This window comes from Abramis brama (assembly GCF_963993115.1).
Source record: "Abramis brama genome assembly, chromosome: 10".
Taxonomy (NCBI): Eukaryota; Metazoa; Chordata; class Actinopteri; order Cypriniformes; family Leuciscidae; genus Abramis; species Abramis brama.
The window spans coordinates 43778485-43790781 of NC_139972.1; the positions used below are offsets into that span (position 1 = coordinate 43778485).

The 12297-nt window shown below is 37.8% G+C and overlaps 1 protein-coding gene across 6 annotated transcripts; it reads left to right on the forward strand.

The window, feature by feature from the left end:
• The first annotated feature begins 284 nt into the window (after nucleotides 1-284).
• Nucleotides 285-7807, forward strand: tagln (transgelin). 6 transcript variants are annotated; one of them, XM_084127463.1, is made up of 6 exons: nucleotides 462-601; nucleotides 1554-1585; nucleotides 2359-2553; nucleotides 6068-6236; nucleotides 7290-7392; nucleotides 7520-7807. In XM_084127463.1, the coding sequence occupies exons 2-6, from the start codon at nucleotides 1574-1576 to the stop codon at nucleotides 7665-7667; spliced, it is 627 nt and encodes a 208-aa protein (XP_083983589.1). In that variant the 5' UTR covers nucleotides 462-601; nucleotides 1554-1573; the 3' UTR covers nucleotides 7668-7807. The 6 variants fall into 6 exon arrangements, with proteins under 6 accessions (XP_083983594.1, XP_083983593.1, XP_083983589.1 ...); XM_084127465.1 differs by having other exon boundaries at nucleotides 2362-2553; XM_084127464.1 differs by having other exon boundaries at nucleotides 478-601; nucleotides 1539-1585.
• Nucleotides 7808-12297: the final 4490 nt, after the last annotated feature.

Consider the following 12297-nt stretch of genomic DNA (forward strand, 5'->3'; position numbering starts at 1 on the left):
ATACTGCTCTTATTTCCTTACGGCCAGTGCTTTTACATCTACATCCCAGAACAAATATACCAAACTGCTGACAGATTTCTCTGATGTATAAAAACTACACAGAACATCTGTCAAACTATTCCATTTATGTCCCTGTCTAAACTTGAAGCCCTCTACTTAGTTCCCTAGCTTCGTCCCCTACCTTCCAGCAGGCATTAGCACAGCCTCTCTTTTCCTCTCTGCTGATGCAGTGATGTGGTATTTGGAGAATTCTGGTCTCTGACCAAACTAAAGACTCTTGGCTTGGATCCTGTCCTCACCCAGGCCTCTTCCCAAATAAGGCTTTGCTTTAACAAAGGGCCGAACTATAAACCGTAAGTGCTGAGTGGAGAGGAGGGTTTGAGAAAAAGACTATGTCCTTTTAAGGTGGCAATTTCCTTTTCTCTGCCCCCTCACTGAATGCCTTGTTTTTTTATTTCTCTAATGGTAAAGACATTTACTCCTGAAACAGCAGCAGGGACGACTGCTGAACTCTTGTATCTAGACACTCTCACACTAAATCCATTGCTCCAGGTTGACTGGTGACTGCACCAAGGACAAGGTCATCTTCATTTTTACTAGAGTAAGTATGTTTTTCATATGCTATCAAAGACCTTTCAGTCAGTTATTTTGCTGATTATTGTGCCTTGTGAATGACATGAAGTAAACCAATACATCTCATGCACAATCTACGTACGACAGTTAAAAAAAGAAAAAATGTTCAGACCTGATAAACTAGCTTATTACTAAGTTAATTTCAGTGTTTCAGTATTATTTGAACTTTTGATATGTTGCATTAGCTTCTTTGTTATGACCTTTTAAAGTGTGAATTTACCTGAATTTTAAAGTGTGTAACGATTATCAACCACATATCTTTCTTCGCTAACAACTAATGCAGAGCCAGTCTATTTTTATAAATGTCCTATGATCTTTTATCCAGACCAATACTTGGCCACTCAGACTGGGGTGAGAAAAGAAGACATAATTAAGCTTACCTAAATTATAATTATAAAAAACAAAAGTAAATGGACACTTTCGTGACACTTACAAAAGTGTAAATGTCATTGCATTAGAAAATATTGAAGCAAGTGTTAGAACTACTCAGAACTACACTTTTCTGACCCATTTTTTTAAATGAATTGTTATCTAGAAAGTCATTTGGTTTCACTTTATTTCAATGTCCCACTTTAGACATTCTACTAACTATTGCAACTACGTCAACTAACTTTCATTAGAGTATTAGTAGACTGTTTGGTTAGGGTTCGGGTTGGTAGAATATATTGACATGTACAGTAGTTGCAAAGTTACTTATAGTCAGTAGAATGTCTGTTGGAGGAGCATCACAATAAAGTGTTAGCAGATATTAATCAGACAGTCTAATAATACTAATAAAGTTAATTGACAAATAGTTGCAAAGTTACTTATAGTGAGTCATATTTCATTAAAATAAAAACATTAAGAAAGTGCACATTTTTGCTGTAATGCTCATAGGGTGAATGTCTTGAAACTCATTATTTAAGGTTGGAACTTCACAGGTGGTGTCCTAAACCGCAGAATGGCAGCACAGGTGACTGCTGCTCTGTGTGTGTGTGTGTGTGTGTGTGTGCTTTGCTGAGAAATGTCAGAATTAATGGTGTTTCTAAACAAACGCTCTGGAGGAACATGTTCATCTAATCCTGTCATAAACATTATGGCTGCTTATCTGACTCCAGTGATAATTCTTCCAAGAGCCCCCATTCACTCAAGGACTACGTGAACATGTGAACCTGTGCCTTTATGGTTGCTTTTTGTATAACAGTTTAGCTCAAGAAATCCATTTGACAACATAAAAATTGAGCTGAACTGTTTGCCGTTGGAAACATGTTGGACTGTTTACGCTGCACAACATCTATAGGCTACGCATGATTTGTAAGTTCATTTGATGGCTTTGTGGCTGCTTTTAACTGCACCATTGTCTTTTTCCACTTTATGCTGCTGATGTTTTAGATGAAATTAATTTTAAATTGAAATGTAATTAAAGTTTTAGGAGAAGAGGATTTTCTGGGGAGGTAAATGGCACAAACCACAAACTTGTTCCTGTTTTATATTTTGTCCATAAAACAAGCTAAGAAGCTATTGAACAAACAAACGATTGAAAATGTCTAATAAAATTTGATAAAGGTCATTTTCAGACAAACTACAACACTACACTGGAGCAAAAAACAATACAAAATTATAATAAAAGTGACATGGAATAGCATATATTAAATGTGTCATGATTTGGTAGTTACTCCAAAGATTAGTACACACTGAACATACGTCAGGTCCTACACTATTGACAGTCTCCTCTTCTCATCTAAGCAGGGAGCTTCAACTATGGCAAACAAGGGTCCATCTTATGGGATGAGCCGCCAAGTGCAGGATAAAATTGAGCAGAAGTATGACACTGAACTGGAGGCGCGTTTGGTGGAGTGGATTATGACCCAGTGTGGGCCTGCGGTGGGAAAGCCAGAGGCAGGAAAACTGGGTTTCCAGACCTGGCTCAAAGATGGATGTGTAAGTAAGGCATGCCTGTTATTCTCAGGTAATTTTGGCAATCATGAAAGCAAAAGTTTGTACACATTTTTAAGAAAGGAAAAAAAAATAGCCTATTTTCTTCCTTATTCTTTGATCTTTTTTTTTTCTTTTTTTTCTTAAAAATGTGTACAAACTTTTGTTTCGGACCTCTAGTCCGTGTACTTATAGAAAAAGAAATAGCCTATTTTCTGCCTTATTCTTTGATCTTTTTTTTTTTAATCTTTTTTTTTAATCTTTTTTTTTTTTTACATAAAACCATAAATATATGATGACTTAATGCACAAGTGTTTGTAGTACATAAAACAATCATCAAATTGTCATCAGGAAAATATAGGAAAAATATTTGTGAATACAAATTATTGGTTTTGTTCAGCAGTGTATTTGATTTCTTAGACAAATAATGGAAATAAAATCTAATTTCTAATAACAAAGATCAGGAAAAAAAAATGTATTATCCTTGACATTTCCACTGATTGGTCAACCAAAGATCAAGCCGTGCTGTCATCAGTTCTTATTCTTATTGTTATTATTATAGAGTTTATTGCAACTATATTTAATCTCAAACAGCCAGACTAATAAATGGCTCGACACAAACCGTACCGGTCCGGGGCAGAGCCTAGACAGAGCTTTCTTCTGTGTAGGCTACACATAAATTTAGAGAATCAGTATGTTGAAGCCCCCAGTCCACTGAGTTCCGAGTAGATGATGTTTTCAAGTGGTGGTAAGGCCACCTTGATGATTTCCCTGTGGTGAGTGAAGTTGGCAAGAGAGTTGTTATGCTGAAGCCACCGCTCCACTGAGCTCCAGGAAGGTCATGAATGCATGTGTGATCGGCCCTCAGTTTTTTGGGCTGCCCTGATATCCTAGGCTTAGTACTTTAGGAATGCGTCTCTTAGATAGGGTGGTTTTTGCTGTAGCATCTCCGCCTCCTAGCCTGCCGTAGCTCAGAGTAGACTACTTCTAAAGGAGAGCATCTCCAGCCCAAGACTGGCAGCTAGTGATCCTGGTACGCCTCCTCTCACTGTGAGAGTCGCCCTGCCGGGCCACACCTTCTGCATTACGCTAATAATGCGAGTTGCAGACCCTGTGGCCTCGTCTAACTGCTTAGTTTGAGCTGACTCCTCTAGTTCCTTAGCAGTGTTTGGCAAAGACAAATAGCCAGGTATTGCTGGCTATTTCTTCTGAAAGCCTCCTCTGTGGTTGTCACCTGGGCGTTGTCAGGCTTTCTCTCGCTTAGAGAGTGACAAGCACTGTGCTGAAGCCGCCGCTCTCTAGAGCTTTGGTAGTAGCATCATCTAACCTTTGGCCTTTAGAATAGACTCTCCTGTGAAAGCTCCTTGATTTTGACCATCAATTCATGGGGTTGAGTGGTTAGGCCTCTTCCAAGGAATTTCTTCCTGCTGAGGCCTCTACTCCTCCAGAGCTAAGCTCAGAAAGCAACCCGTCTTGAAGCTGGAGTCAATTAATTGTTCAGGTCTCCACCCTTGAGTTTTTATCTCGGGTGAAGCTGATATAAGAACACTTCGCTCCCAGAGCCCTGAAGCCTCCTATCCAGGATGGCGTTGAGTACGCTCCCTTAGAGCTCAAACACTTGCCTAGAGCTCATGTCGTGTTATTCTGGAGTAGTAGGCCCTACATTAAGGGGCCTCCTCGATAGTCTGGTTGCATGACATCTATGCTCCCCTTTCTTAAAGGGTAAAAGGCGCTAAGCTGTGTACATTGCTTGTGTTGGCAATGTGAATGAGTATCCCAAGACAAGCAGACCTCTGGTGGCTATCTCTAATAGAAATCGATTTGCTATCAAGTAGTTCTGTAGACTACTCCGCTTCCGGAGTCTGGTCAGAAGATTGAAGGACTATCATGAGACCTCCCTGGTAGATCAGTGTTTATTAGGCTGTTAGGTGCTCCCTCGTTCAAGAGGGTCATCCTGTAGAAGAGTTAGAGGTACTTCTCTGTAGGACAGCACTCTGTAGGTCCAGGGTCGAGCAGAGTAACTCCCCTCGCTTGTAAGGGTTTGGAAAGCACTATGATGCCCGTCTCTTTATTCAGTGTGAGCTGGTTACTGCCTTTTTGTCGCGGGCCAATACGATTGCTGTGATTTGACAGTTGCTTCAGAGACCAGTCACGCTGAGGCGGTCCCCATATAGTGTCTTGTTCCCCGTTCTCAGGGAACCATGATTACAATCATAACCTGAGACGTTCCATTTCGAAGTAGAACTCAACACTGCCTCTTGGATAAACGCTATGGGGAAAAAATACCCCCTCCGCCATGCCGTGGGGATGCCTGCGTCACTAGGTGAGAGTATGCACAAACAGAGTGGGCATAGCATAGCTTGACTATTAGCCAGAGTCAGAGCGTCAAACCCAGGCTGTGTCCTAAAAAGACGTACACAAGAGACCCTGGAATTCCACTACTCACAGAAAAGGCTGTAATACAAGAATAGCAATCACTTAATCACACAGATTCTTGTAATGAACTAATCCCCAGGCAGCCGCAGTGGAGCTGCAGCTCTGTTCAGTTACCCTAAGCAAATAACAGGAGTCCTCACACCCTTCCAGTCATTCTTCCCAGAATCCAGGTAGATTTGCTCGCACTACTTTATTCAAAGATTAAGTGTAAGGATAACTGGGGCTTTAAGAAGGAGGCATGGATCCCTACTTTAATACTCAAACTGGTCTGGGAGGAAACACCTCCCTCAGCCCTAAGGCTCAAAAGGGCAGCTTGCCAAACTTTACTCAAAGACCGCTGAAGTCTGGGGGAGACAGCTCAAACCCTGGGTTTTTTTGTTTTTTGTTTTTTTAAAGGGAATAGGCTTGCTCTGTTACCGGTGATAAGCCACACACCAAATACATCACTTGCCCACCCTGGCACCGCCCCCACCATAATTTAGATTTTTTATAGTAATAAAAATAATCTAGTTCAGTTAGAACAGATAACATTCATAAGTGATTTAAAAGCTAGGTGGAAAAGAGGGAAAAATTCCGTCAGCAGTTTCTCGAATGCATCATAATGAGCACATCCAGCTTCCTCAAGGAGTCGAACGCGTTCCACCGGTAGCAAACAAGCATCTCCTGAAGACAAAAAGGTTGATGACGTGTACTATGGGCGCTTATGACATAACGGGCTGTCGCCAGCCAATTAAATCATTGTGTGTTTACACGTACTTCAGACACTGGTCACGCTGATGTGTTCCCCATAGCGTTGATCCTAGACACAGTGTTGAGCTCCTCTTCGAAAGGGAACAATCTAGGTTATTCAAGAGGTAAAATGAACAGGGATTGAAAAAGAGACACTAAAGTTTACACAAGGATTGATAGGACACGCCAAAATCAAATTCATCTTGAGTGATACATAATCAAACCACATTAGTTATCTGGATGAGTAACCTGGTCACTCAGTGTTGTTATAATGTCTTTCATAATTATGATCACATTCATGGGAAATGTAGAGTGTAATGTAGAGTGTAATCTTGTTTTCTTTGCCCGTTCTCAGGTTTTGTGTGAGCTCATCAATAGTCTGTGTAAGGAAAAGCCCATAAAGAAGATCCAGAGCTCCAGTATGGCTTTCAAACAGATGGAGCAAGTGTCACAGTTCCTCAATGCTGCGGAGAGATACGGCGTCATCAAAACCGACATGTTTCAGACGGTAGATCTGTGGGAGGGTGAGTATACCAACAAATCACAGAAACTTTCTCCAACAAATATATATTCTTCATAGACATTCAGATCCCATATCAAGATTCAGCGTATCAGTTTAAAATATTGTTTACAGCTCTTTAACATTAAATAAGGTTGTTAAATAAATATGGTTGAATGATTATTAATGCATCACATGCCATATATGCAGTAAGCATGTCTGATTAATTAACAGGATATTAAATCATATTATTTGACTGATTAGTGTGTGCAATAATACAAAATCAATTTTAAAATAAAATATGAAATTGAATGAGTACCTTCATATTTGAGTGTCATAGAAGTCTTTTTGATCAATACGAAGTTTTTCATATTGTCTTATGTTTAGCATGACCTTGTAAAGATCAATATTTTCAACTCTGCTATGCATGAGGGGGGGAATCCATCTGTGATCCTTCTTGTTGCACCATATTTCTTAGTACAACGTTACTGACTAAATAATGTGGTGAAAATATATTTTCTATTTATTAAACTATGTACCTTCAAGTAATATTAACCCATCCATCGATCACCATTGTCCTTGTAATAAGTGTAATGAAAGTGTTTGGAGGAGAAATTTTCCAAAGTGAATTAAAAGCAGTCTTTCCTGGAAAAGACCCTCAGGAATGCAACAGGTGTTCTGATTCTTTCCTGAAATACAACACAGGAGAATGTAAAATTATCTCTCATGCTACAGTAACAATTGCATTTAATGGGTGTGTTTAATTATTCTGTGTGTGATGTCACATTCAAACCACAATAGGTGTTGTCCTTGACCCATACACATAATTCCAAGTACCAAACAACAAGTATCTCTGGAATATTTACCACTGGTATCTATTGCAATAGACAATGGTTACTGTTGAAAACAAACAAACAAACCAAAAAGCATTCAAAATGTAATCAATTAAATTAAACAAACAGTATTAATGCAGGAATCACTGTGGACCTCTCCCTGCTAGACACCCAACACACAGAACAGACCAGTGAAGGTGTGTTTGCATCACTGTTATCATAGCTTGCATGTATAAATCCTCTAGGAAAGGACTTGGCCGCAGTGCAGAGGACGCTCATGGCTCTGGGCAGCATCGCGGTGACAAAAGATGATGGCGCCTTCCAAGGAGATCCCAACTGGTTCTTCAAGTGAGTTACAGCTGATCACTCCAGAGATTACACGGATTGTTTTGTCCGGGGTTATAATCAAATAGTATGGTTTTGTTTAATTTATTGATGTTGATTATTTAAATATTGGCTTTTTGCCTATGTGCAGGAAAGCTCAGGAGAACCGGAGAGATTTCTCTGACAACCAGATTAAAGATGGGAAAAATATCATTGGTCTGCAGATGGGATCCAATAAAGGAGCGTCCCAGGCTGGCATGACAGGCTATGGCCGACCTCGACAGATCATGAACCCATGAGCCAAACCTTCTTCCCTCGGTTCCCTGACCATCACCGCATCCTAATCATTTGACTCCAAATGTTTCATTCAGAATATGACCAGAATGACAGTGTAATAAATATAATAATAAAAAAACAACACCACTTGGTACTAAAATAAGTTTCCATGTCTGTAGTCAATCCCTATTTTTGTGTAACATATTCGGTTGAATTGCAGCATTCTTTGAACAGAGTAGAATTTAGTTTTTCAGCGGAGTTCAAAATGACAGATTGTGCCGTCTAACATTTCATACATGCAAGATGACATACAATCAAAACGAACCCCATTTACTTTCTTAATACACATTCCTGGTCTTAATGTTAATGATTCATTGGTGCATTTTATTCCAAAGGAAAAAAGTATTAGGCCCAGTTTCACAGACAGAGCTTAGATTAACCCCTTTAGGTCCCCGACGGCTCCAGATGATTGTTGTTTAACATTCACTGCACATTAAAACATCACACTCTGACTTGATCTGGACAAACTGAGTAAAGAATAAAGACACCAGCTTCGATGTTTGACCACTGTTTGTGATAAAACTAGGTTGCAGTGACATTCATTTCTTAAGGAGTGTAAAATAATCAATCTGTAATGTTTGATATTTTGAATAGAATAATTCAGTTCATTTATATTTTCTCACTTCTGTTCTGGTAGATGCACTAGACACAGTGTCAGCTGATTTTGCATATGGCTGTCAATCATCTTACGTGGCATAATTCCTGGCTTCTGCATGACCACGTCCAGTGTAAACTTCTTCTTCACAGCGCTGTGAAAAACAAAGCCAAATAAACGTTTTTACACATCAGAAATTTAGAATAAGCACACAATTACGATAGTATATGATTTGTGTGTGATATTCATGCGATTTGGGGTTTATTCATATCAATAAATAATGTTTACAGTATACATGCTATAAGCACATGTAGCAATTAGCTCCAAATAAAATGCTAAATATGACATATTTCAACAACATTATATGACCAAAATCCATATTAGATTGCAATCGGAAGTTATTAAAAACACTCGTTGGTGGTTTAAAGTGAGTTTTGAAGAAAAGGTGTGATATTAATCTTTTAAATTGTGTTATATAGCTTGATGCTAATTGTAGCTCTAATGCACCTGCTGCACCAGGAGCTATTTCTATTTCACAATCTATTTTGTTACAAGAATCCAGATAAGGTCCCAAGAATATGGCTTTTTTTTTAAGACTTCAGGTAATAGGTGGAGTAACAAATCTAGGATGAAAGTGATGTGGATGAGTAAGCAAAGTAATGCTAGAATAAAGGCTAATAATGGCTGAATAAAAACAAAAGAATAGTGAAGATTAAGTCTCAAACTGGCAGAGGTGTGAAAGGTTCGTCGAGAGAGAAAGATAGAGTCTTGAATGGGCAGTTCTGGGGAGTTATAGGGGCCATAAATAAAGTAATTTTCATTTTTATTAGCCTTCTGTAAAAACACACATAGTATAAAATGTTTCATAAAATGCATAGTTTTCATTTTAATTTTAGATTTGAAATTAAGCATGAACACAATTATGGCTACACTTTAATTGTGGTTATAAGTTGTTGAACCACATCCACATAATATTTTTAAACATTAAAAAAAAAAATCTTTAAAAAAAAATGGGCATAAATTTCTCCATATTAATAACAGTCTAAGTAATTCTGAGTCTTGAACTGTAAACTCTCAAGTGTTGGCTTTCTAAATATATGTTGGTTATGTGTCAGATATCCAGCATGACTTATGAGCAACAACCTTTTTAATTTGAGTATGTCATTTATGCCTCACTTGCCAAAATGGGGGGTTTGGGTTAAGGGGTTAAAGGGTTAGTTCACCCTAAAATGAAAATTATCCCATAATTTAACCCCCAACGGAATAGCGTAAACTTAGACTGTTCAAACAGCTGCACAACAAACTCAAGCTTGAGACTAAACAACGGCACTGTCATATTGTGAGATCTGTCAGTGCAAGTTGCTTTCAGTTAAGAGAGCGCCAACATGCATTTTAGTCTGGACTATAGGCTTAACCCTTGTTTTTAAAACCGGGCATTACAGCTTAAAATTCAAGATATTTATAGAGTATTTTACGTTGTAGAGCAAAACATCATTGTTTTGTTTACCACTGACCTTATTTTACTTAAAAATACCTTTATAAACAGCCAGGAAAGCTTGTAAAATCTCGAAGAGTCTTAAGGGGACCACTAGTGAATTAGTGTTGCAGGTTTTGATGTCATGCCTACATCACAGCCTATATTGAAAATGTTTGTGTTGATATAGAAGTTTAGGTTACAGTGCATTTCATTTCATTTCCTGGTAAAAAGATATTCTAAGCACCAAAACTGTTATTGCAGTATTAATTAGATTCCACAATGATCAAGATTTTAATAATTATCAATGTCCTTTTAATGCTAACCATTTGATACTTTACGGCTTATTAAAAGTTTTTGTAACCTAGAAATCACTTTCTGTATTTCTATATGTGACCCTGGATCACAAAACCAGTCTTGTGTTGCACGGGTATATTTGTGGCAATAGCCAACAAAACACTGTATGGGTCAAAATTATAGATTTTTCTTTTATGCCAAAAATCATTAGGATATTAAGTAAAGATCATGTTCCATGAAGATATTTAGTAAATTTCCCATCTTAAATATATAAAACATTTATTTTTGTGAATGGATGCAGCACTATCGCCAAAAGAAATGGACAACTTTAAAGGCGATTTTCTCAATATTTAGATTTTTCTGCACCCTCAGATTCCAGATTTTCAAAGAGTTGTATCTCAGCCAAATATTGTCCTATCCTAACAAATCATACATCAATGGAAAGATTATTTATTCAGCTTTCAGATGATGTATACATCTCAATTTAAAAAAAAAAATACACATAAGACTGAAGGTTAAGGATAAGGATAAGGTTTTGTGGTCCAGGGTCACATATAGATCTGCAGCAACAATGTGAATGTGCGGGCTTGATGTGTTTCTGCTGATGCAGTTACACTGCTGTGATAACAACATTATTAATACCTTACTCAAGGACTGCTGAAAGGCAACAGTGCTGTTTACTAGTCCTTTTGAATTCTTACATTAGGCTACACTAATTCCATGGCATTTCCTAGGACAGTGTTCGCTAACACAAGCTCAGCACTCTCTAACCAAATAGGGAAATGTTTTTTCTCAGAGAGAGAGAGAGAGAGAGAGAGAGAGAGAGAGAGAGAGAGAGAGAGAGAGAGAGAGAGAGAGAGAGAGAGAGATCATCATTGTAAACAATTAGAGAAAGGCATAAACAAAAAATACAATTCTAAAGGTTCATTATGAGATGCGAACACTGTGCACAAACCTTTACAGTCACCATGAAATTAATCAATGGCAGCGGTGTAAAGTAAATGTAATTAGTTACTGTACTTAAGTAGCTTTTTGGCTACTTTGTACTATGAATGAGATATTAAATATATTAGCAACTTTTACTCCCTACTTGACTGCATTTTTAAATAAGAATACGTACTCTTTACATAGGCTATGTGATGAGTAGCGCAATTGCTCATTAAATCCTGCTAGGCATCTAACTTTTTTCTGCAGTAGTTCATTTCAAAGCGATATCGCCATCTACAGGACACTGAAGGAACTATATCTTGAGCGTTTTGCCCTTACTCAACCAAACTTGTCAACAAGGCTACTTTACACGAATGGGAGTGCTTTAGTGAATCGCAGGTGTTCATCTATGAGATGAGGTCATGACTGCAGCCAGTGATGAGGCTGAAACACGTACAGTGCAAGTTCACGTTTACTTAACATTATTTTATCCGTTATATTGAAGAGACCTTTCTGAAGGACATTGGTTTACTTATGCCTTTTTGAAAACTTGAGCTTAAAGGATTAGTTCACTTTCAAAAAAAAAAAGATTTTGCTGATAGTTTACTCACCCCGATGTCAACCAAGATATCCATGTCTTTCTTTCTTCAGTCGAAAAGAAATTAAGGTTTTTGTGGAAAACGTTCCAGGATTTTTCTACACAGAATGGACTTCAATGGCAACCAACTATACCAAAGTTCAAAGAAGGTTCAAATGTCCGTCTCAATGCAGCTTCAAAGTCTCGACACGATCCCAGTCGAGAAATAAGGGTCTTATCCAGCGCAACGATCGGTCATTTTCTATAAAAAAAAATAAAAAATAAATATATATATATATATATATATATATATATATATATATATATATATATAAAAGAGTCTTATATATCTAGTCTTATATATCTAGTCTTATATATATATATATACTTTTTAACCACAAATGCTGCGCGTTGGAAAGGTCACGCGTCACGTCATCTGTCTAAGTTATTTGTCTGTGTTCTCCGGTTCAAAAAGGAGGGAAGGGCGAAAAATTTAATCTCATTTTCTCCTCCAACTTCAAAATCGTCCGACATCTTTGTTTTAATTTATTATTATTATTATTATGTTTATTTTTTTCGTGACCTTTCCAACGTGATGACGTAATACGTGGCACATCTCAGAGATGGTACAAGATGGGCATTTGTGGTTAAAAAGTATATATAGATAGATAGATTTTATTTATTTTTTTTCAGAAAATGACAGATCGTTTCGCTGGATAAGAC

Bases quoted from the DNA above. Each gene is read 5' to 3' on its own strand.
- tagln (XM_084127463.1), top strand. The intron at 2,554-6,067 runs GTAAGTAAGGCA...GCCCGTTCTCAG, and splicing joins CCTGGCTCAAAGATGGATGT to GTTTTGTGTGAGCTCATCAA. The intron at 7,393-7,519 runs GTGAGTTACAGC...GCCTATGTGCAG, and splicing joins GATCCCAACTGGTTCTTCAA to GAAAGCTCAGGAGAACCGGA.